This window comes from Rhincodon typus, chromosome 36 (genome assembly GCF_021869965.1).
Source record: "Rhincodon typus isolate 14 chromosome 36, sRhiTyp1.1, whole genome shotgun sequence".
NCBI lineage: Eukaryota > Metazoa > Chordata > Chondrichthyes > Orectolobiformes > Rhincodontidae > Rhincodon > Rhincodon typus.
Genome location: NC_063367.1, coordinates 18300538 through 18325504, shown reverse-complemented (window position 1 = coordinate 18325504; position 24967 = coordinate 18300538). Strand labels below are relative to the sequence as shown.

The 24967-nt window shown below is 39.2% G+C and overlaps 1 protein-coding gene across 1 annotated transcript in view; it reads left to right on the top strand.

Moving 5' to 3' along the window:
* LOC109935425 (tetraspanin-3) overlaps positions 1–24967 on the top strand; it is a 48556-nt gene that overhangs the window by 11250 nt on the left and 12339 nt on the right. The window contains exons 2-6 of the mRNA XM_020534057.2: positions 3714–3905; positions 5117–5191; positions 7055–7156; positions 11250–11402; positions 13473–13556. Of these exons, the coding sequence (XP_020389646.1) occupies positions 3714–3905; positions 5117–5191; positions 7055–7156; positions 11250–11402; positions 13473–13556 (606 nt within the window). The remainder of the gene's footprint in view (positions 1–3713; positions 3906–5116; positions 5192–7054; positions 7157–11249; positions 11403–13472; positions 13557–24967) is intronic.

Sequence of the window (24967 nt, the reverse complement as noted above, 5' to 3'; positions counted from 1 at the left end):
GATTGTTCCACGTAACCTACAAGGAGGCGGGCGTAGCTTGGCCCCATGCGGGTACCCATGGCCACCCCCTTTGTCTGTAGGAAGTGGGAGGAATTGAAAGAGAAGTTGTTGAGGGTGAGGACGAGTTCGGCTAAGCGGATGAGGGTGTCAGTGGAGGGGGACTGGTCGGGCCTGCGGGACAGGAAGAAGCGGAGGGCCTTTAGGCCATCTGCGTGGGAAATGCAGGTGTATAGTGACTGGACGTCCATGGTAAAGATGAGGTGTTGGGGACCAGGGGATCAGAAGTTTTGGGGGAGTTGGAGGGCGTAGGTGGTGTCATGGACGTAGGTAGGGAGTTCCTGGATCAAGGGGGAGAAAATGGAGTCGAGGTAAGTGGAGACCGCATCCTAAAACCAGCCCAGCTTGTCCCTGCCTCCCTCACCTGTCCTTCCTCCCACCTCAAGCCCCACCCCCATCTCCTACCTACCAACCTCATCCAGCCTCCTTGACCTGTCTGTCCTCCCTGGACTGACCTATCCCCTCCCTAACTCCTCATCTTTACTGGCTCCAACCCCGCCTCTTTGACCTGTCAGTCTCCTTTCCACCTATCTTCTCCTTTATCCATCTTCTATCCACCTCCCCCTCTCTCCCTATTTATTTCAGAATCCCCTTCCCCTCCCCCATTTCTGAAGAAGGGTCTCGACCCGAAATGTCAGCTTTCCTGCTCCTCTGATGCTGCTTGGCCTGCTGTGTTCATCCAGCTCTACACCTTGTTATATCAGATTCTCCAGCATTGGCAGTTCCTACTATCTCTGTACCAGTCCTAAACTTGTGTTTGAGTCAATAGAATGTTGAAAGTAATTGTAGTAATTTGATACCAAGTTGCTCTCGTTACATCATGTTTGCACTCTTTGACCTTCAAAGCCAAATCTCTCGCATGTTGGAAAGTTTTATCTTTTGAGCCTTGTGGATTAACAGGTGTCTACACTGCATATTGCTCATCACAGGTCTCTTTCTCTGTTTTAACTCTGCAATAATGAAAATCCTGGTACTTGATATGTGCATTGAATTGAAACCGTGCCTTGTTCATGTTCTACTGAGTCTGACCTACTTTGTGAACATGTAACATGTGGCATAAATCAACGCAACATGTTGTCATTTTTGAGTTCTTACTCTGTTCTTAGCATGGGCCCATTGTTTCACTGAGCCACCATTTTTTGAATATTTTGTTTCCTTTTGTAATATAACATGAATAGTATGAATGAGGCATTATGTAGTTACTTTATCAAGAATTAAGTGAAAATGGTAGTAAAGTTGGACTGAAGTGATGTCACTTTCAAAGAGTTGGTACTGCTTTTACGGTTCAAATTGTTTTCACCCATGCTGCAATTTCCATAATTCTAAAAGGTTTCAAGGACAAAGGTCTGACCTTTTAACATACAAACATCGTTTACTTTCCCTTCTTTCTCCACATTGTAGTGATCATGTTAGTACTTGTGTGCCTTGAATGATTTGCCATCTTGAGCTTTGACAGAGCATGGATCCAGAACTCTCTATTTTACACGACCCTCTTGTTTGGGGGCACAATATGATCAAAGGTTTTTGGAAATCTTTTGGACCCAAAATATCATGAGTCTTTTAACAGCTGTTATATTCTGCTTTAAGATTAAAGATTAAAAACCACCATACAGTAGCTCTGCTTGATTACCAAAGTATAAAAGCTGCCAACTGCATGACCATGGTTCATCCATCTGATAAATACAAATTGCCTAAAGTGTTTTGTGAATCTGGCAGTGGAATAAATATTTCCTGTTGCTACAGGCCAAAGCAAGCAACAGATCCTGCCTGTCTGCTCACCGGTTATTGAATTGCAGTTGGGCCTCTACAGAAACCAAAGGTCCTGCTGTAAGGTCAGTGAAGTGCCACAGGCTCCCATTTTTTTTTAAGGCCGTTGTTCTGTCAACTATCAACAGTGGAAGGCATTATAGTTGCTAGGACTCTCTTGAAATTTGGTTGTATCATGCATTCAGAGTTCTGCATTTCACAGTGCTTAATTTTCCATTTTAATGAGTATGATTGCCTATTCTATATGACTTGCCATCCGTGTCTTTTTAAAGTACTAATGTTATTACTCATATGGAATATCATATGCTGCAAACTTCAACCCCCTGCAGTTTTGAAATGGTCCAAACTGCGAGTCTGATGTGCCTCCAGTCCAGGTAATCTATTCCTTGCAACTTGGGTTTTTTCCTAGTTGAGTTGTTTGTTGATTTGAGCTTTGCCTTAGTGTTGATTCAGTGTTAACAACATGGTGTAGTAAATTAATAAATATTTGTTTAAACTTTATAACTGATACTTGAGGCTCTGTTGCATATACTTACAGGGCCTGAAATTGGACAAAGCTTGGGAACCAGTGATTCAATAATCCTGCTCCGTTGATTCAACCTGGTGCCTGTTGTAGAACTTCATTTTCTGTTGGATACAATGGTGTGCTTTAGATCAAAAAGTTGTACCAATGCATCAGAACTGTAGATCAGAATTAAAAATATGTAACCCTTAACCTATATCGGGTCTGCAGAAAAGGGCCTTCAAATTGCATCTCCCTTAAGACGTTTCTGAACTGTGAGGAAATAGTGAACAGGCAGTTTACTCTGGTGGGGAATGCTTGAAAGAAGGTTTTAAAACCTTCAAAATTCTTAACAATGCACAACTTAACACTAGTAATTTTTTAAAAAGATTTTTGCAATTTTGAAGGAATGAAAGTTTGTTTGTGGAAATGAACAGCTGTTTAGCTGATGGGGGGAAAGTTGAGGCTAATAGTGGAAAATTTAAACAACTATTATGTAGGTAATTAAGTCAATAGAACACTATGGTATTAGTTTTTGGGATCGGTCAGAAGATCTGCCGGTGTCTTTTCCTGCCTTTGATCTTCCTAATTCATCTTGTTCAATTTTTGAGCTGAATCTTTAGCAATAGGTGCAATGATACGGCTCTTAATTTTGATGATTGGTTTCAAGAAATGCTGCTAGCAGTGGCAAAGGGAAATACTGTCCGTTATGTAAACTAAATAGGTACTTTATAATAGAAGACCGTATACTCTTAAAGTATCCCAGGCTTCCTCATTGTCATAACGTTATTGGGAGTGTGGCATCTACATAATTGGATTATGTTATAAAGTTATGGTGTTTCTTGTTTCTGAAAATCTTTGCAAGCCATGCTAACCCAATGCAGAATTTTAGCGATCAAAGTTAACCTTCTGGTCAAAGTAAAGAATCAGTGAAGTTTCACTAGCAAAGTGGTTTCTTTGGTTATCAGCTTCAAAACTCTCAACTCTTCAAGAAGTTTGGCAGTCACGACACTGGGTTTAATAAGTTGCTTTATTGAATTCAATGGATCTGGTAATCATGAACCAGCTCTGGAACATAGTAATCATGAACCTAAATTGTTAATTAAAACTCCGGTGCAATTGCCGTCCGGTCTGGTGTACATGTCCCACACCATGGTTTTCTGTGACTTCACTTGTGAAGTAGCCAAGGAAGCATCTTGGTTGTAAAACTAGTCACTACTTTGTGGCACCTAGTAATGAATAATAAATGTATTGTTGTCAGCATCATAATCTAAAGAAAGTAAAGCCAGAGCTTGTGACCAAATAGCAATAGTTGATTGAAAAAGTCTCCCCTTCAGGAAAATTGCAAGCTATTTAATATATTTGTTTTTAAAATGTTTTTATACAGGCGGCAGCAGGTATCCTGTGTTACGTGGGGGCCTACGTCTTCATTACATATGATGATTACGATCACTTCTTTGAAGATGTGTACACACTGATTCCTGCGGTTGTTATCATTGGGGTTGGGACTCTGCTGTTCATAATCGGCTTGATTGGCTGCTGTGCCACTATTCGTGAAAGCCAATGTGGCCTGGCAACTGTAAGTTGGGTGTAAAATGCTCTTCCTGAACAAATAAGTTAAAGTAAAATTGTAATTGAAATGAATCATGATAAAATATGTCTTTAATTCAAGGTTGGATTCTCGCTGGAATTTGATTGTAAATGGATATCACCAATCTGAGGAAACCAAAATGGTTGCTATTTCTTCCTTGTTGATTGAATGCTATGTGGAAAAGCCATGATGTTTAGCCAAAAGAAATTCAAGTTTCTTGTCCATTTGGGTTCAATTGTAGATCTAAGAAACAGTCTTGAATTAAAACCTCACAATCTGATTATTTGTTTTTATAAGGGTGTTAACTATTTTCCCACCCTCCCAATTTATTCACCTCTGACTCATGCTGAGGTATGGTTTCATCAACACCAGCTGTCCTCCAGTACATCATTAAAATGGTCAATGAGTCAAAGTTGGCAGGGAATCTTACCCAGTGTAAATTGCATATGACCTCATTCTACATGCCAGCTGGAACACTCCAAGATAATCAGCCAGTTACAGTACTCCAATTGTGACTTCGCTGGCTGAATGGACTACACTTCAGCAGTTGGGGTCTTTTGGTCTCCCGGCCTCAGTTGCATAATTTACGTGAAAAATTGAGAGACTGCCTTTCAAATGATGTAAATGGGTGATGTGTCTGCTGGTGATGACATTGAAAAAAATCTGGCATAAGGTTGAGTCTAATGATGCCAAGCAGTAAAGTAGTTTGTAATTGAAACATATTGTTATAGCTCCACATTCCTTTGATCATCCCACTTGAATTATTTATCTCTTTTATGTTATACTTAAAACAGCTGGGGAAATTTAAATTCAATTAATTAAACCTGCTCTAAAAAACTAGCCTTAGTAATGGTGACTGTGAAACTGCGGAATGTCAAAAACTTTTCTGGCTCGTTAGTTTCCTTTGGGAGGGGAGCAAAAGAATTGCTCTAACTAGTCTTGCTTATATGTGACGTTAGATCCACAGCAATGTATTTGTGAACTGTCCTCAGAAATAGCTTAACAAGCCACTCAGTTGTATTTAATAAGTTGGCTCACTTTCTCCAGGGTAGTTAGGAGTAGGCAGTGAATGTTGGCCTTGCCAGCAATGTCTACATCTCGTAAATAAATTAAACAAAATGGAAACACAGGTTAACAATATCACTATTGTTCTGTAGTAACTGAAGTCTCTTTTTTTTTCTCTTCTTTTTTTCCAAAAGTTTGTGCTGATCCTTCTATTAGTTTTCATCACAGAGTGGGTTGTTGTCGTACTTGGCTATATCTACAGAGCAAAGGTAAATGCTTACACTGTGCTAGATATGAAATTCTTAGTTTGACGATGGGTGCTAATGATTTCAAGGAAAAGAGGGGAAAATAAAGCAAGAACATCTTCCACATCTGCAAAGCTATAGGGCAAAAGAATGTCATTGTAATGAATATATTTAGTTTTATCTAATGCCTCTAATTATAGTATAATATCTGTTTGCATAATTATATGACACTGCCCGTGCACATCCTGTTCCCTGCCAGGGCGCACAGATTCAGATCTCGACCTTTTTTAAATTTTGTATAAAGTTCAGCAGAGCAAATAGACAGCTGAATCATATCACCTGCAATCCAAGTCCCTGAATAAATCAGCTTGCATTGTGCATGGTTATGGTCAGACCAAACCCTGAGAACTGTATTCATTTGCAGACGAAAGATATTCAAGCCCCAGAGACTGTGTAAACAGGAGCTAGAAGACGGTTTACTAGAATTATAATATTAATTTGTGAGGAGTGACTAGCAAACATTTGGGTTTTCCGCTTTGAAATGTGGTTTGAAGTGGTAGATTCAGTGTGGTACAGAAAAATATACTATATTACAGTAATGGCAGCAAAAGATGAGTTTTTAAACTTGACATCACTGTGTACTTTACACAACAATTAACAACTGGGATGAGTTCATGCCTCGGGTACTGGTATTGAAACTTTAAAATTAATTTGTATAAATAAAGCAAGGAGCTAAATGCAGTGGCAAGAGCCATTAGATTTCACTGGATGGAGAAACTGGAATGGCATTTCCTTCCATATATATCCTGTGCTCACAATAAAATAGACTTTGAATATGGAAGGAAGGTCTTAAATTTTGATAACCCTTATTTCAAAGTGGGACACTATCATGAGGTGATCCACTTAAGCTATTTTTCAGGTACCTAACCTAATTGCTGTATAGATTTGGGAGTTGAAAGAGTAGGCTGTGGATTCATTTGCTTCATTGTTTCACGTTTGCCAGCTTCACTGACTTAGTTTGTGAATTTGACTTTTCTTTACTTGAAACTTGATACACCTGTGGTGCTGCTCTTGGTTTAACCCTGAGTCCCATGATATTCATGCTTATAACTGAGAGGATTGTGTAAACTCATGTTTGGCTTACTGTAATAGAATGCAAGCAGTTTTCATAAGGCTAGTGCAATGCCACACCCTTTTAAGTCATTAAAACAGGCTTCATAAATAGACAGTTGAAATAAAGTGACATAAGGCAGTCAAATTACAAGCTAATCTGCTTTGGTAATCCTGGAACTCCTTCCATAACAGTGCTGCAGGTGTACCTATATCACATGAACTGCAATGGTTCGAGAAGGCAGCTAACTGCCACATTCTCTGGGGAAATTAGGAATGGGCAACAAATGCTGGCCTAACCAGCAATGCCACCATTCTGTGAAAGAACAAAAAAAAGTTACTCAAGTGATTGGCCATAATCTCTTTCAAGTAAGAAGTTGGATTTTGCTCAAATTATTTATTAAAAATTAAATTTGTTGCAGTTTTGCACACAGATCAAGTGAAATAAGTAAAGCTGCATAAACACTTTGCGTAGGGTCATTTGCATTTCTGTAAAAAAAAAAAAAAAAATTCATATTGCTGTCAATCAAGTGACGATAATGTATAAATATTGTGGTCCATTTTGAGGATTCATGTATTACATGAAGTAGTCTGGGCTGTAACCAGCTACACACTATTTCAAAACTGAACAGAAACTAAATTGAGAAAAAGTTCACCGGGGAAAATGCTCATGGTTATATTTTCTAAATATAATGAGGAAGAATTAGTTTAAAACCACAATGCTTCACCCTTTGTCTATAGCATAGAGGGATCTAAACTTTGTTCTGTTTTGTGCAGGTGGAGGATGAAGTTGATAATAGTATTCAGAAAGTGTACAATGAATACAATGGAACATATCCAGATGCTGCCAGCCGCGCAATTGATTACGTACAAAGACAGGTGGGAGTTACTAAAAAATGTGCACATTTTGTGTATGTTTAAGTCAGTGTCATCAATTTGCATGTCCTCTGATAATTCTTTGGTAATGCAATCCGGATGATAAAGACTCCCTTTTCTCATCCAAGTTATTCCATGTCGTAGTAAAATCTGTAGGCTTCATCCAACCTTGCGTACTATTCATTGATATTGGAGCATGCCTGGTTAGTTCTCCCAGCTGAGATGTTTTTCCTTTGAACTTTTTTGGCCTCCATGTCACTGGAAAGATGGTTTTGCCAGCAAGAGCAAGTGGTGAGCTACTGCAGATCTTTGTTTCTCAGGCCACATTTGCACTGAGCACATGATCCACACGCATAGCGCAGTAGTGCTTTTTTTTCCTTTGGTCTGAACAGAGTAGTAACTTAAACATTTTAATCACACTTAGTATTCTTGTACAATTGTGTACTTAGTATTTCTCCCAGTGCTCGTCAGTCAGCCCCAAAGATCTATATGGTCACAATATGTAAATGGAACCTATGAGGGAGCAAGCTATCCTAGATCTAGCCCTGTGTAATGAGACAGGAATAATTAATGATCTCACAGTTAGGGATCCTCTAGGAAGGAGCGATCACAGTATGGTCGAATTTAAAATACAGATGGAGCGTGAGAAGGTTAAATCCAGTACCTATGTGCTGTGCTTAAACAAAGGAGACTATGAAGGAATGAGGAAGGAGTTAGCTCAGGTAGAATGGGAGCAAAAACTTTATGGTGGGTCAATTGAGGAACAGTGGAGGACTTTCAAAACAATTTTTCAGTGCTCAGCAGAAGTATATTCCAGTGATAAGGAAGAACTGTAGGAAAAGAGAGCCAGCCATGGATGTCTAAGGAAATAAAGGAAAGTATCAGATTGAAAAAAAACACATACAAAAAAGCAAAGAGTAGTGGGAAACTAGTAGACTGGGAAATCTTTAAAGGCCAACAGAAAGCCACAAAAAAGTTAAAGAAAAGTTAGATTATGAGAGTAAACTAGCTCAGAATATAAAAACATGCAGCAAAAGTTTCTATAAATATGTAAATCGTAAAAGAATGGCGAAGGTAAACATTGGTCCTTTAGAGGATGAGAAGGCCAATTTAATAACTGGGAATGAGGAAATAGCCGAGACATTAAACAGTTATTTCGTGTCAGTCTTCACGGTGGAAGACACAAATAACAACATGCTGAAAACTAATGGCAAGAAGGTTATAGCAGGTGAGGACCTAGAAACTATCATATCACTAAGGAGGCAGTGCTGGGCAAGCTAATGGGGCTAAAGGTAGACAAGTCTCCTGGCCCTGATGAAATGCGTCCCAGGGTACTAAAAGAGGTGATGGGGGAAATAGCAAATGCACTGATAATTATTTACCAAAATTCACTGGATTCTGGCTGTTTTCCAATCTGCAGGAACCACCCCAATGTGATGCCACTGTTTAAAAAGGGAAGTAGACAAAAAGCAGGTAACTATAGGCCAGTTAGCTTAACTTCGGTAGTGGGGAAAATGCTTGAATCTATCATTAAGGAAGAAATAGCAAGACATCTGGATATAAATTGTCCCATTGGGAACACCCAGCATGGGTTCATGAAGGGTAGGTCATGTTTAACTAATTTGAGGACATTACTTGCATGGTGGACAATGGGGAACCTGTGGATGTGGTGTATCTGGATTTCCAGAAGGCATTTGACAAGGTGCCACACCAAAGGCTGCTACACAAGATAAAGTTGCACGGTATTACAGGTAATGTATTGGGCATGGATAGAGGATTGGTTGACCAGTAGAAAGCAAAGAGTAGGAGTAAATGGGTGTTTTTCTGGTTGGCAGTCAGTGGCTAGTGGTGTGCCTCAGGGATCAGTGTTGGGACCTCAGTTGTTTACAATTTACATAGATGATTTGGAGTTGGGGACTAAGTGTGTTGTGTCAAAATTTGCAGATGACACTAAGGTGAGTGGTAGAGCAAAGTGTGCAGAAGACACTGAAAGTCTGCAGAGGGATATAGATAGTCTGAGTGAGTGGGCAAAGGTCTGGCAGATGGAGTACAATGTTGATAAGTGTGAGGTCATCCATTTTGGTAGGAATAACAGCAAAATGGACTATGTTTTAAAGGGTAAAAAATTGCAGCACGCTGCTGTGCAGAGGGACTTGGGTGTCCTTGTGCATGAATCGCTGAAGGTGGGATTGCAAGTGCAGCAGGTGATTAAAAAGGCAGAAGGAATTTTGTCTGCCATTGCTTGAGGGATGGAGTTTAAAAACAGGGAGGCTATGCTACAGCTGTATAGGGTCCTGGTGAGGCCACACCTGGAGTACTGTGTGCAGTTTTGGTCTCCTTACTTGAGAAAAGATATACTAGCACTGGAGGGGGTGCAGAGGAGATTCACTCGGTTGATTCCAGAGTTGAGAGGGTTGGATTATGAGGAGAGACTGAGTAGACTGGAATTATACTCATTGGAATTCAGAAGAATGAGGGGAGATCTTATAGAAACATATAAGATTATGAAGGGAATAGATAAAGTGGAGGCAGGGAGGTTGTTTCCGCTAGCAGGTGAAACCAGGACTAGAGGGCATCGCCTCAAAATAAAGGGAAGCAGATGTAGGACTGAGGTCAGGAGGAACTTCTTCACCCAAAGGGTTGTGAATATGTGGAATTCCCTGCCCAGTGAAGTGGTTGAAGCTACCACACTGAATGTTTTTGTTTTTTTAAGGCAAGGCTAGATAAATTTTTGAACGGTAAAGGAATTAAGGGTTATGGTGAGTGGGCGGGTAAGTGGAGCTGAGTCTCAAAAAGATCAGCCATGATCTTAAATGGTGGGGCAGGCTCGAGGGGCCAGAAGGCCTACTCCTGCTCCTAGTTCTTATGTTCTTATGTTCTTATGGTCGAGTTGTTCAGTGCTGAAAAGATTGAATGCTGTTTATGCAAGTCTAGTTTATTGGAAGGCTTATGTTAACTTTATTTAAAACATGAACGTAATGAATTACCTTTTTGGGCACATTTGCTGTGATGCAAAAGCATCAAGTAAACAGATGATTATCCAGTTAATTTTAGTTTTTTGTGGTTATTTATTGAAAGGAGGATGTTGGTCAGGACACTGAAAAAGTCTCCCTCTCTTCAAATGATGCCATATTATTTGTCTGGGGCAGATATTTCATGTCTAGGTTGTAGGATAGATAAGAGTCAGCAGTAAGGAACCTTAGCCAGTGTTCCCATCCGTCTCCAGACCACTGGCTTTGAAGCTAGTTTAATTGCAATGCAACTACTACTTTGGCACAGAGTGGAGATTGTATTCTCCTACATTTGTAATTATGTATGTTGTAATCACTTGTCTCGAGCAAAATTACAGAAGATTGATAATTGTAATTTATAACAATGTGTAGTAAATAATATGACCTGATTCCTAAACTCTTGAAGCAGAGTAGGATAGATTTGACTGTAAATATATAGGAATTTGCTCCTAAGGTTTCAGATGACTACTGGCTACTCTTAGAGCTTCTGTGATTCAAATCCTCTAGTGTCACTGTACTCTTTCTTCATAATCCTACTGTTTTTGTTCTAATTGAAAAGACTAAATTCACTTGAACAGTCAGTTAACCCAATTTACAAATAATTGCTAATTGTTTGTGGTAGTTTCTTAAACTATATCGGGGTAAATGAAGAATTGTAAAAGGCCTTCTTTCAATCTATAGTTTCTGCCAAGTTAAGTGAACACTACTGTGGCAGCAGTTGAGATGTTGCAATTTACTTCCTAAGCCTCTGGGCTGGAAGAGGCTGAAATGGCATTTCTTGGTGTATATTGTCCCCAGTGGAAAATCTGCATGAGATTGGGTGGTGGAAAGGCAAACATTTCTGACGACTTTAGATTCCTCCTATCCTAAAGTCTGAAAAGGCGGGTTACCCATCTAAAAGAACAAAGAATTATTGCAAATAATAACTTTTTATGTGCAGTTACAGAAATTATGCCAGCAAGTTGTCAAACAAAGTTAGGAAATCTCTTTTGACTTCAAGGATTTGCAGACATCAGTTTTAAAAACTGCATGGTGTAATGTGTGTTATGACCAGTTTTAACAAAATGTGTGCTGCTGTTTTATAGCTGCGCTGTTGTGGCATCCATAATTACTCTGATTGGGAAAATACACAGTGGTTCAAGCAGACAAAGAACAATAGCGTACCAATCAGCTGCTGCAGATCAGGTGTCAGTAACTGCACGGGTAGCATGCAACGTCCTTCTGACCTGTATTCAGAGGTAAGACTGCTCAAGAACAAGTGACTAGTGCTGCAGAGGAAAACTGCTTGGATCAGTTGTATGTCAAAAATTGTCTTTTAATTTGAATTCCAGTAACTCTCAAATTCCAAGTATCTACTCTTAAAATGCAGTGGGTGGATTTGTTCCATGGCAGTGGGTTAATAATCACAAGAGAAGTATTCAGCCTTTCTTGGGAAATGTTACAATGTCCTACATACTACTTTTCCTGTTGGCACCGTTGTAATACTTAACTTAAGACTCATTACAGGGCTCCTACCTAAATTATTCTCCAACTCTGAAAATCCTTTCCTTGCTCAATCTTCCCTTCATTTGCAGTCTTTTTTTAACCCAAGTAAATTTTCTACTGTTCAACACTTGTGCTGTTACTAAAAATGCCTCCTTGTCTCTGTTTTCAAGAAAGGATTTTTTTTAAGAAAATGTGTTCATTGTAGCTATTGAATTTAAATCCAGTCAATAAAATCATCTGGATTTGAAAGCTAGTCTGATTTAGTACCTGTGAAACTTATCCTTTATAGTCACAAAGGCCCATCTGGTTTGCCTGTGTCCTTTAGGAAAGAAAATCTGTCATTCTAACCTGCTCTGGCCTGCATGTGACTGCAGATCCATGGCAACGGAACATAGAACAGTATAGCACAGGAATAGGCCCACCACTTCTGTGCTGACCATGTTGCCATTCTAAAGTAATCCTGTCTGCCTGCGCATGGTCTGTCTTCCCTCTAATCACTGCCTGTTCGTATGGTTGGCAAGCTCGTCAGCCCAAGGACAATTGAGGTTGAGCAATAAATACAAGCGACACCCATTTCTCTTTAATTTAAGAAAGAAAATATCATTTCAAATTTATATTCAACATAAATTTGAATCTTACTATTTCCAAAGTAAACTAAGTTGGGTCCAACAAACTGCTGACATTATACATTGTCATACGGTGGCCTGCTAGGGAGGGGTGACACATTGTAGCCTAGACTTGGAATACATTCATATCCACCATGCAGGCTGTGTAACTGAACTAAATAAATCTGGTTACTTATAGGCTGACACCAGGGGAGAGAAGCATATAAAGCAGATGGATTTTATTTTTTTTAGAAAGAAAGGCACAATTAGTTCACCAGTGCCTTTCTGGAAAATAAGCTACCACTGTTTTCTAGTTTAATCTACACATAGCTTCACTATTACACTCTGGTTTTCCAGAGCATTAAGAGACAGCCAATCACGTAGGATGAAGATCCATTACCACTTTCTCAAAACAAAGAGATGAAGAGCAAATACAGCTCTCCCAGTGTCACTCGCGTACCGGAACTCTTTTTAAAATTAAATCTGTGCTTTATTTAAAGGAAATTAGAGAGACATAATTCTCTGCTTTACTAGTTAAAAACAGTGTGTGAAACAGAAATTGGCGAATTTTTCTGTAAAGCTTTATTGGGGGAAAATTCTGTCAGTATGATGCTGGAGGTCATTCAGCTCACTGAATCTGTGCACAAGTTCATGCAGAGATTTGATTTGCAATTTAAGTTTTTATGAAATCTGTAATTGCAGTTGCAGTTTATGCTGTGACGTTCTTGTATTTTCTCTCATTATCAATGTTACAAGCCTCAATACGTTAACCTACAATATTTTTGAAAAAGTAAGATTTCTTTCCACTTCGCTTGCCATCTGTAGTTCTTGTGAAAAACGAAATGAGAGTTCGGTGTATATTTGGTGCACACGTGACCTCTCAGATTTACAACAATGGACTGCTGATGATTTTTCCTTCCCTCTTACCTGATCTTATCCAGAGTAGTTGTTGTGCCTGCTATTGACCTTGGTATCCTGGACTGAAATAGAAGGATGAAGGGATTAAAAATCCACTAGTATCTCTGATTAATCCTATGGCTTCAGCAGCAAATGCTTTGAGGATAAGATTATCTGTGGTGTTCACACAGGGATGATGACTTGGCTGAAATCTGGAAGGTTCCACAAGAAAATACAGAACTCTTCAGTGGGGTTTTGTGGGGGCAGGGGAACGTATGGGAAACAAAAGCTCTTTCATTATTTTATTCTTTTAATCACCAGGGGTGCAAGGTGCTAGTGGTGAAAAAGCTACAGGAAATCATGATGTACGTTATTATGGCTGCTTTGGCATTTGCAGCTATTCAGGTAAGGTTGAAGAATAAGTTCGCACAGAGTCATTGAGCCTCATAACACAGTGAAGCCAAGCAGCCAATCAAGCCTTTGTCAGCTCTGGAAGCTCCCACTCCTCTGCTTTTTTCGAAATAGCATAAATTGATGTACAGAAGGGGTCTTTTGGTGCAGTGACAGTGTCCCTACCTCTGGGCTAGAGGTTTGTGTTCCAGTCCTACCTGCTCTGGAGGTGTGTCGAAATAGGTGGTTTTAAAATAACTAAATTAATGCATAACATAGCAATGGAATATGTTAGTTTTTTTTTATTGCAAGGTTTAACAACAAAAACACATGCTGTGCAAATCTTTCACACTGAGAATTAAAGCTTCAGTGATACCATGTGTGCTCCCATTCGACCACCGTGTAATTGTTAACTTGCCTATGCTTATCATAAACTACACCTGTGTCTCTTATAAGCCATCTGGTAAGCGATTGATCTAGTACAGGGTTACAGTCATGTTTTATAGGTCATAACGCATAGGTGTTAACATTAATCATATTCTGCTTTTATCTTTTACTTTATTCTTTGAATGTATTACATCGGGTAGCTGATGTACAAAATTGTCTTACTTGAGGCTGTCTGCTACAGGGAATTCATTTTCTTGTACAGTGGTCGTATATAGAGGAGGGGAACTGCATTTTTTTGTCTGTGGGAAACGTTCATTCCCTATTCTATCTAAAAAGTTTTTATTTTGATTTAGATTTATTATCGTCACATACCAAGATAATGAAAAGTATTGTTTTGTATGCTAACCAGACAAATCATACCCTCATGTACTTATGTAAGATGATAGAACAGAATGCAGAATATAGATGTTACAGCTGCAGAGAAGGTGCGAGAAGGATCAACTCTAACATATGAAAGGTCTGTTCAAAAGTCTGATAATAGCGGGGAAGAAGCTGTTCTTAAATCCATTGGTACATGTTCTCAAACTTTTGTATCTTGTCCCCAGTGGAAGAAGGTGAAAGAGTGTAATGGGTGGACAGGGTCATTGATTATGTTACCTGTTCACCCGATGCAACAAGAAGTGTGGATGGAGTCAATGGAAGGAAGGTTGGTTTACATTGGGTTGCTTTCGCAACTCTGTAATTTCTTGCGGGTCTTGGGCTCAGCACTTGCCATACCAAACTGTGCATCTGGATAGGATGCTTTCAAAGGTACATCTACAAAAAGAATGTGAAATTCCCTTCTGTCCCATATCTCCTCGTTCCATTCAATCTTGCCACCTGTTCATAGTCAAAAGGCACAGAAACAGACCCTTTGGTCCAACCGGTCTATGCTGAACATGATTCCAAACTAAACTAGTCCCACCTGCCTGCTGCTGTCCCATATCTCTCCAAATCTTTCCTATTCATGTACTTATCCAAGTGTCTTTTAAACATAGTATCTGCAGCCACCACTTCCTCAGGAAAAAATTCTGTCTGTATGTCTTGCCTTTAAAGTGCCCCCTTGTCTTGTAATCTCCCCCACCCCCACCCCCAATCCTAGGGAAAAGACACCTCCCATTAGCCCTAAGTGTATTTCTCATGATTTTATAAGCCTCTTTGTAATTAAATGGCTTCACTATTCTTCCTATATTAAATGTTTTCTGTGCAAAACATCTTCCACACTTCTCTAAATTTGCCCTTCAGCGATTTGTACTTTAGTCACAAAGGAAATGCTGAAATGTTAGAGACCATCCAGAAATGAGCCTATCCTTGATTTCCGAATGGTTTATCCAGAATTAATGCAGCACCTTGTGCATTTCTAAACTGATTTTAATGTATGCTACATCTGTAGGATTCTCCTTTCGCCTCTTAATCCTTAACTCCTGACCCGCTACCCAACCTGTTGGCTGCTTGTCAAAGCTCAAGAATGTATATGTCCATAATCTATTCTCCTGCTCAATTCTCTGATGCATGGATAGAGCTCATAGCTCACTTCAGAGCTGTCTACAGGGCCCTCAATTTTATTTGTAGCTTGGATGTATAGTGAAGCTTGCCTAAGTGCTCTGTGCCAAACTCTGTTTAAAATGATGAAATTTCTATGTTAATGTCTGTTATTGCTTCCAGTCAGAAGTTGAGTTTCTCAATCCTGTATTTGAGAGTAGAGACCCCAAACTTAAAATTCTTGGTACCAGTGACACCAAGTAACAAAGGTACATTTCTTTGAGATTGTTCCAAAGGATACCAGAAATACTTGACATTGATCAGAAAGGGTTTTTTATGATGTTGTGGTTCTTGATGGTTTATGGTTCAGGGGTTAGTATCTTTTCATTCTTTTTGGCTGGTATGTAGAAGTATATTTTAATTAATTCATGGGATGTAGGCCACTGGTAAGGCTATCACTCTTGAAGGTGATGAAAAGTCAACTTCTTGAACTATGGCAATCCCTGCATTGGAGGAGCTTTCACAATGCTTTAGCAGTTCCAAGAATTTTGACTCTGTGATGATGAGGAAAGGTTGATATACTTCAAAATCAGGATTATGTTTATTGGGGGATTGAGATGTACCCATCTAGACATGTACAGCCGCCTTCAGACTGTGGACTTGTGCCTTGTAGATGGTGGAGTGACTTTGGATAGTTGGGAGGTGAATCACCAATGGTAGGATACCCAATCTGATCTATTTTTGTCCTTTGCACTATTTATATTGATTCATTTCAGCTTTTGGCCAATGGTGAGTCCCAAGATGATGATGGTAAGGAATTTGATGGTATTGGCATCGAATGTCAACTGAAGTGTTCGGACTCTCTTCTTGTCAGATTGTGTGATGCAAACATAACTTATTTGTTATTTATCAAATCTAGCCTAAATATTGTCCAGGTCTTGCTGCATGTGGACACAATTTGTCACAATCTAAGGACTTGTGAATTGAACTGAACTTTCAGACCTGAACCTCAAAATTGCTAACTGAAGATTGGGTGTAGAACACTGCACTGAAATCCTAGTGCTGAGATAATTCACTTGCATCAAAAACAAACAGTTTGCTTTGTGCTAAGTCTGTATAGTCAATGGTCGGTTTTCCTTACAAAATCCATTTTAGCCAATTTTGCAGCCCCTTGATGCCACAGTCTTGTCAATAATATCTGATATTAAGAGCAGTCATTGTCATCTCACTTAAAATTCTGTTCTTGACCAAGTTTAGACCAAAGTTGAGGTCGGAAGCCAAAAGGGCCAGACAGAAGCCATATTAGGTATCAGTAGCAAGTTACTGCTAAATGTAATTTGATAGCACTGTCAACTAGGTGTCCATCATTTTTGTTGATAGACTGAGGCAGCAATTGGGTATGTTGAATTTGTCCTGACTTTTTATGGACAGGGCATACCTGGACAATTTTCCACTGTTAGGTAGATTATGATGTTTTAACTATGGGAACAGTTTAACCAGAGGCACAATTATTTGAGTGCAAATCTTTACCAGTAGGGATGGAATATTGTCATCAATATTGGAATATTGCTCATCACCTTTGCTGGATCACTTTTGTGTACAGCTGGTTTTGATAGCAATGGAGTGAATTGAATTGGTTGAAGATTGGCATCTGTAATGATAACAACCTTGGAGGAAGCAGAGATCAATGATCCACTCTGTCTGCTGTAGACAGTTGCAAATACCTCAGTGACTGTTGGGTTCCCTCCACATCAAGAAGGAATTAAAATTTGATTAGTGAGATATATTAGACAGAAAATGCTTCCATGAATGTATATAACATGTTAACCAATCAGCCTTGAAGTATTGTGCAGTCTAAATTGGTGCTGCCTTTGAGATTTGAGTACAAGAGAAAAAGAGATCACTTGTCTGTCTTCAGAAATACTAACCTAGCATTGCATCATAAACTGATTGCAACCATGGGCAGCATAAAGCATAATAAAGTTAATAAAACCATGTACTGAACACTTTTTAAAAACCCCTCCCTATGAATTAAGTCACAAATCTCCAGTTGTCAATATTGACTCTGTAGCATTTGTAATTAATTCCACGCAATTATGTTTTTAATCCATATATTGATTGCTGAGAAGCTGGTCTCTGCTTTTTTTGGAATGACTGGAGTTGCAAGTTGCTTTTTATTTGAGTGGGTGCTGGAGTCGCCAACTCCCTACACTTGGTATCTCGCAATCTTTCAATCAATGATAATCCCAAAGGATACACACACTAGTTGCTAAGGGCTTTTGCTGAGTAGCCAATGCTCTTGCAGATGAATCAGTGTATATCTCCTCATAATTTAGAATCACCCATTATTTTGTAAATAGCAATTAAACCATTGTGCATTCAAGTAGCATGCTATTTATTCCAAGAAATTGGTGCCTGCATTTTGTTTTGGTTACTGTTCCAGTAATACATGTCCTTAAATGTAGTCAGTTGATTTGGTACACTTCTTGCAAAGACATTGAGCAAGGAACTATCTGAGTCCTACTGGATCTTGGAAAGGAGGAGGTGCCTTGATAATTTTAAGGTTTGTACTGTCCTGGTGTGATGTGTTGCTGACTTACTGTAAAAGTTTTGGGGAATATGCATTTAATCCTGAACTAAGCATATTGTTGGGTAATAATTTCAACCTTCTGAAAGCTCTAGGTAATGGCCAAGTTGCTTCTGATGTTTCTTTCTCATGAGGATTCTAATTTTGTTTCAATGTAAAAGGTAAAACCTTTAGCGACAACTCATTAAACAAAATGCACATGCTGGAAACAAATTAAAAAGTGAACATGCTAGTAATACTCGGCAGACCAGGTAGCATCTTTTGAAGGCAGAAAAAGCATTGAATATTTCAGGCTTATGCCCTTTTAAAACTAGCTAAGTGCTGAATTCATTGGATACAATTAATAGTAGAGTTGGCTTGTTGCTTGCTTTGCTCAGACTTCTATCATCATTGGCAAGGATGACACTCTCCCATTTTTGGAGAGTTTGTAGGTGGCTGTACAGACCGCAGGCTCTATTACATTTGGGGCAGGTGGTGGTCAAGGGAAGTGGCCAGTGGGACATTGGTGTGGCAACATGCTCCTTTTTTTGCTGTTTTTGCCTGGCTTCCATTTTTTTCCCCCAATGGCGAGTCTCTAGGTGGTTGACCTCTTCGTGGATGCTGCTCCTCCACTTTGGATGGTCTTGGGCCAATGATTCCCAGGTGTCTCTGGGAATGCCACACTTCACCAGAGTCCTCTGTCCTGTGGTAAAACCTTATTCAGCCAGTAGAAAGGATTGGAAATGGACTGTTAATTATCTATCAATATTGTGACTAATAGTCAAGTGGAAAGTAATGATCTATCATCATTGTCCATTTTGCCATTGTGTTCAGGTTCTGATTGTGTCTGATTAGAGGCTGTGCTTTGTTGTTTTACTTTTCCCCCATCGACTTTTGAGACTTAAGCTTTTCCACTACCATATTATTGGAGAAATACAGTTCAGCCTACATTTTTATATATTGATCTGTTGCATTGTTGGTCAATATCCTTTGTTTTAGATCTCCACAAGGCTACCTAATCACTTCAGTTTTACATCTATTCTCCAATTCTGGCATACTTTTCCATCAGTCTACACTTTCTGCTGTGCTTTCAGCCATCTCCAGCCCTAATATCAAGCTCTTTCTTTCTCTCTCTCTCTTTTTTCACAATTCCCAGTATTCCAGATGTGGTCTAACTAATGCCCTGCATGTTATCTTCTCAAAGAATTCCAATAACTTTGTCAGGCAGGGTTTTCCCTTCACAAAGCCATGCTGACTTGGATTGTTAGTTGGTTTTAAATCCTCTGCTGTTCCATCTTTTTATAATTGACTCTAATGTTTTGGCAGGTATTAAGCTAAATGGCCTAACATTGCCCATTTTTTAAAAAAATGAAATATGGGTGTTACATTTGGCATTTCAACAATCCTCTGGTCCTTTTCCAGAGTTTAAGGACTCTTGGAAGATTGCTACCAGTACATCCACTTCTGTAGCTACTACTTTTTGATATCTTAAGAGATCAAATCTAATCTCCCATTCAGTCAGGTCCAGGAGATTTGTCACCCCTTAGCCCCATTATTTTCCCTAGCCCCTTTTCTCAAGGTAATGTATTTATTTCCTTTTAAGCCCTTTGATTTATTTAGTATGTTTGGAATGCTATTAACATCTTCCATTTGAAGACTGAAATAAAGTATTTATTTAACTTCTGCCATTTCCTGGTTTCCCAGTGTCATTTTCCCAACCTGAGGCCCCTTATAGAATGTTTGTTTACTTTTTATGGACTGTATCTTCCCTCATGTTTAAAAAAACTCTTGCAGTCCATATTGATATTCTTTTAATTTCAAACCAGATCAAACCAGTTGTTCAATTAACCAGCTTCACCTGAGTGTTTCAGCTGACTTCTGTTTCAAAAATGTGACATAACTACCCCTAGTCAAACAGAACAGCTTTTAGCTACTAGTTTAAAGCACTAATCTAGCCCTAAAGTTACGTTGCAATTTTACCCTTCAAAGTTAATTTTGGTTGTTTTTTTGGCTTTTAGAACCTTCTCAATTCTATAGTTTACCAGTAATCTTTGCCACATTTTTTTCAATTTGATATTATTCTTAACTAACTTGGTTGACCGTTTGTTGGCTTATCCCCATACAAGAATCCTCCTTCCTTACTGTGATATGTCTTTTTGTTTGTGAACCATGAACTATTTAAAAGTATGCTTTTGTTTCTCAGGTTTCTGTGCTGCTAAACTCCTTTCCTTGTCAATTCCAGCTAACTCTACCCTCATTCCTTCGTAAGAAAAACAGAAATTGTGGGGAAAAAGTCAGCAGGTCCAGCAGCATCTATACAGAGAAGGCATTGTTAATGTTTTGGTTGCAGTAACCCTTCTTCACAACTTTAGTTTTACAGATGCTGTCAGACCTGAGCTTTTCCAGCAATTTCTGGTTTCCAGCATCTGCAGTTCTTTTAGGTTTTCATTCCTTCGTAATTACCTTTTTAAGTTTGAGCCAATTGTTTCTAACCCAGGTTTCTTGCACTGAAACTGAATAGCACATTCTACAATGTTATGGTCACTGTTTCCAAGGGCAGAAAGAAACCATTTGCCTCATCGAGTCTGTACCAACCGTCAAAGCATTCCACCCAAATTCTATCCCCGCTCCCCTTCTCCTCCCCCCCCCCCCCCCCACCAAAACGCACATCTTTTGACTGAGAGAAAACTGGAGTGCCTGGCGGAAACCCCACACAGACAGTCACCCAAGGCTGGTATCAAACTCTGCTCCCTGGTGCTGAGGCAGTAGTGCTAACCACTGCTGCCTGTGTGCCACAGTTGCATGGGAATCTACAGAGATTAAAAGTAAAAGTAAGCTGTAAATTTTGGCAATTTGTCACCAACCTATTGACATCCAAAGTAGAATAGATATGTTTGGATGGAGCCTGTTCACCATGTATTTTATGAGTCTATTCATGTTGCCAATAATTGATGTACAGTATTGCTATCTGATGCAGTTTAAAATCTGACTAGCTTTTTTCATCTAAGTGAAAGCTAGCATTATGGTAGCTTTTAGTCTTGCAGATGTATCTGTGCTATGTGCCTTTTTTAAAAATAAAACATTAACTTTCTGTCTGTAAGATTACAGACGATTGCAGCTTCTCCAGGCTTAGATTTGATAGCTCAGCCTTTTCTCCCCACTTTAAAAACCAAATGTTTCTTTTTTTTTCCACACTGCATCTTTTAGTAACAAATGGTGCTTGGAAGGATTTCAGAAAAAGCCCTTGTATTAATATACCCCTCCCCCATATTGCACAGCATTCCCAAAGCAGTGGTGTTGCTGTGAATGCTCCATTTCCACATGTGATGCATGTGATTCACCTTGCTGTTCCCCATGGGGGAGCACCTGACATCCCTTCTGCCTTCCTGAAAATTAACAGTGGGCACTAAGTGTTTATGCTTGAGGGGATTAAATCACAGCCACAAACCTGCAATTATACTTCAGCTGCTCATGCAAAACACCATTTAACCTTTTTATTTTGCTTTTTAAAATTTAAGACCACTGAAAATCTCAACTTCAACTTTAAGAACTATAGATTATGATGAACATTCAGTGCGTTGCTTTGACCTGGTAGTTCACGGCTCGGGCTTTCTTTTGTATTATTATTAACTTTGTGCATTTGGCTGTGCAGTGCACACTGACCTCATTGTCATGTTCACACAATACAGAGTATTCCATGGCAATATGACTTAAACCAAACAACTGGAAAGAAATAACTGGATTGAAATTGATCTCTGAAGAAAGGCAGTATTCACATTCTATAATAGCCATAATTCTGCAGTGAAAATGTACTGGAAAAAGTCAATTATGTTTTGTATTTGTCAATAATTCCCTGACATGTTGCCTCAAGTCAGAATACAAACTCTTAAATCAAGATATTTTCTATAAAAATCAAATGTTGCTTTTTATTTACAAGTATAAACCATTCTAGATTAGCACTTGGCTTCTAAACCTCATCAGTAATTTACTTAATCTCCAGTGGAGATCTGTTTACGAAGGCCATTTTGCTGCACTTGAAAATGCCTTACTAAAAAAACTACTGGAAATTCCTTCTGTTTTGTTAATTGAGACAGAAGGCACAATGGGTAGAGACCTTTTTTTAACCAACCTGGCATCTCTGGATTATGGATTCGCTGAATTTGGGAAATATTCTGACGCCTCCTCTAAACCAAAATATTCCTAGATCTGTGTGGAATAATTACTTGCAATAATCCTCCCATGTGCACGTGCACACTTTGATCAGTTGTAGCTGCACTGTGCGTCTAGCTGTGGAAAGTAAACTGTGGAGGAACCCAAAAATGGAACCTGTTGAAGGATGTTGTTTTTCCAAGCTTGATGCCTGAAGCATGTGTAGCCTGTGCCTGAAGTTGCTGTGGTTGTGCTTGTCACTATTGGTAGTTGTTTGGATCTTGGTAAATTTTACTTTTGGTTTATAGTTCATATGATAATTCAGTGTTGGAGATTACTGCTTTAATTAAAACCTCCATTCTCCCTACAAGCCTGTTTGTTCAGTATGCTGTCTATCAGCTTAACCATTCATTTCCTCCACTATTGCTGCACAGTGACAGCAGTGTACGTTATATACAAGATGCACTATAGCACTATAACAAGCCAGAAACATCATCTATTTACAAGAAAGGGCTCAGCAGATAAGTAAGAACACTGCCACCTGCAACCTTCTGTGCAGGTCTCTCAGCTTTCTGACTTAGACCTGTGTCATTGCCCTTGATTGTTATAGGGTTAAAGTCCTCGAACTATCTCCCTTAAAGCACTCTGGGTGTATTACAATAGATGGAGTATAGCAATTCAAGAAGATGGCTCACCACCAACTTCTCAAAGGCAATCAGATATGAATAACAAAGTGATGGCCTTGTCAGCAATGCTCTATCTCATGTAATAATAATTAGAAAAAGTGGTATTGCTATAAATTAATATTTATACTTCGATTTAAGGCTTAATGACTGTGTTGTTTTGAGAGATTTTAGTCACATGTTGGTGTAGCGGCATCTAACATAGCAATAGATTCAATTGGCAAGTCATTTGCTTTGACTGTGGATTGGTTGTTGCCTTTTATCACAGTGGTGAGTCATGGCTTCCTAACGATGGCAATGCTGTAATTTGGGCTCCGGCCAAGACAAGCGACAAACAATTTCAGGCTGCAGGTAGCATTTGGCTCTTGGAAGGGCATAGAACTTCATAAGAGTCCATTTCAAGGTTTTGCTGCAGTCACATTTCATTGTGTGTTTTTGCAGAAAGATTAATGTACTTTGCAAATTATCACTGATTTTGGACATGACAAAGTGAGTTTCAAAATAAATGTGAACCAAAACGAGAAATGTGCCACTTAGAATATTTCAGTATATCCATGAACATGAGAAGTGGAATATCTTGACTTAGTCTGGGTTGATAAGTTCTGTTTTGGCAACATTCAAGGACAAGCAGTGTTTCTGGTATGCAGAGCAGTCATCTGCCTGTTGTATGTCATTTATCTCCATGATGGTCAATGAATGAGAATTCCAAACATGGAAGTATGTACTGAATTAGTCTTGAGATAATTGAATTTTAGGTATTTCTAGCATTAATAAATATTTATTTATATTTACTACTTGGAAATGCATTTTAGGTTTGAGGGAGGATTACCCTGCACAAATTACTCAGAATTGTAATTGAGAACAAGCAGCAGATGTACACTATCACTCAGAACTCCCCTGTTCCCATCTTTTATTTGGCTTCAAAATAATGGGTCACATCCTAAAGAATATCCTGAATCTAACATGAATACGTCAAGAAGCAGGCTGCAATATTTGCAAGAATGATGTCAGGATCAAATTTGCTGAATATTTTTATTGCCTCCAGTTCTTTGTAGCGCCAGTTGTTACAGTACAATGTGTAAAAATTCAAGTGCCATGGCAGGTCACCTGTCCTGTGAGAGTCAAACTGCTCATCAATTACTGGTTGGTAAGAGTGACAGGTTCATTGGGATCGGGGAACTAAGGAGGCAGGAGATCTTATTTTCCAGTTAATTACCCAGGCTGTGCTGTGCGATTGTATACTTCAGTCAGCTTGGAATCTAAGTGAAAAAATTTTGAAGAGGAACTTTTTAAATTTAAAAAAAAAGCGAGAATATGTGTTCTGGTTTTCTGCTGAGTCTCGTTCAACCAAAATGCTAATTGGAGAAGGCACTATTATTCATGTTTTATTAGTTTCAAATCACCCTTCATTTGAGTGTTTCAAAGTCTCTGGTCCATTTTGAGGCAAAAAGCCAGTGTTTCTTCAAATATCACCTGGTGGCTTCCAAAAGTATGCATCTGTGGGCGTTGAGATATACTGATGGCTCAAGGGCTTGGACATTTACGGCACAGAAAGCAGCCATTCAGCCCATCTCTCCTCTTAGCCTTCTACCTCTGACCTTAAATCTACACCCCCTGCTTATTGACCCCTGTACTAAAAGGAAAAGTATCTTCGTGTCTACCCTATATCCCTCATAATCTTATACATCTCTATCAGGTCTCCTCTTAACCTTCACTGTTCCATCAGAACCCCAGTAAAGAACCCATTCCATTCAATTTTTTCCTCCTAGCTCAGTTGCTCCAGTCCAGGCAGCATGCTGGGAATTCTCTGTTCTATCTCTAGTGCAGCCACATCCATACTGTAATGTGGACCAGAAATGCAAGCAGTGGTCCAATTGTGACCTAACCACCGTTTTATACAGTTCCTGCATAACCACCTATTCTTGCCTTTATAAGCAGAGACACAATGCAAGTATTCCATGTGACTTCTTAACCAACCTACCTGCCCTGCTGTCTTATTGAATCTATTGCTATGGACACTAATGTCCTTCTAATCTTCAGTACTTTCCAGGGTCCTACCTTTCATAGTGTAATTGCTTGCCTTGATTGTCCTCCTGAAGTGCATTTCTGCAATTTTTTTT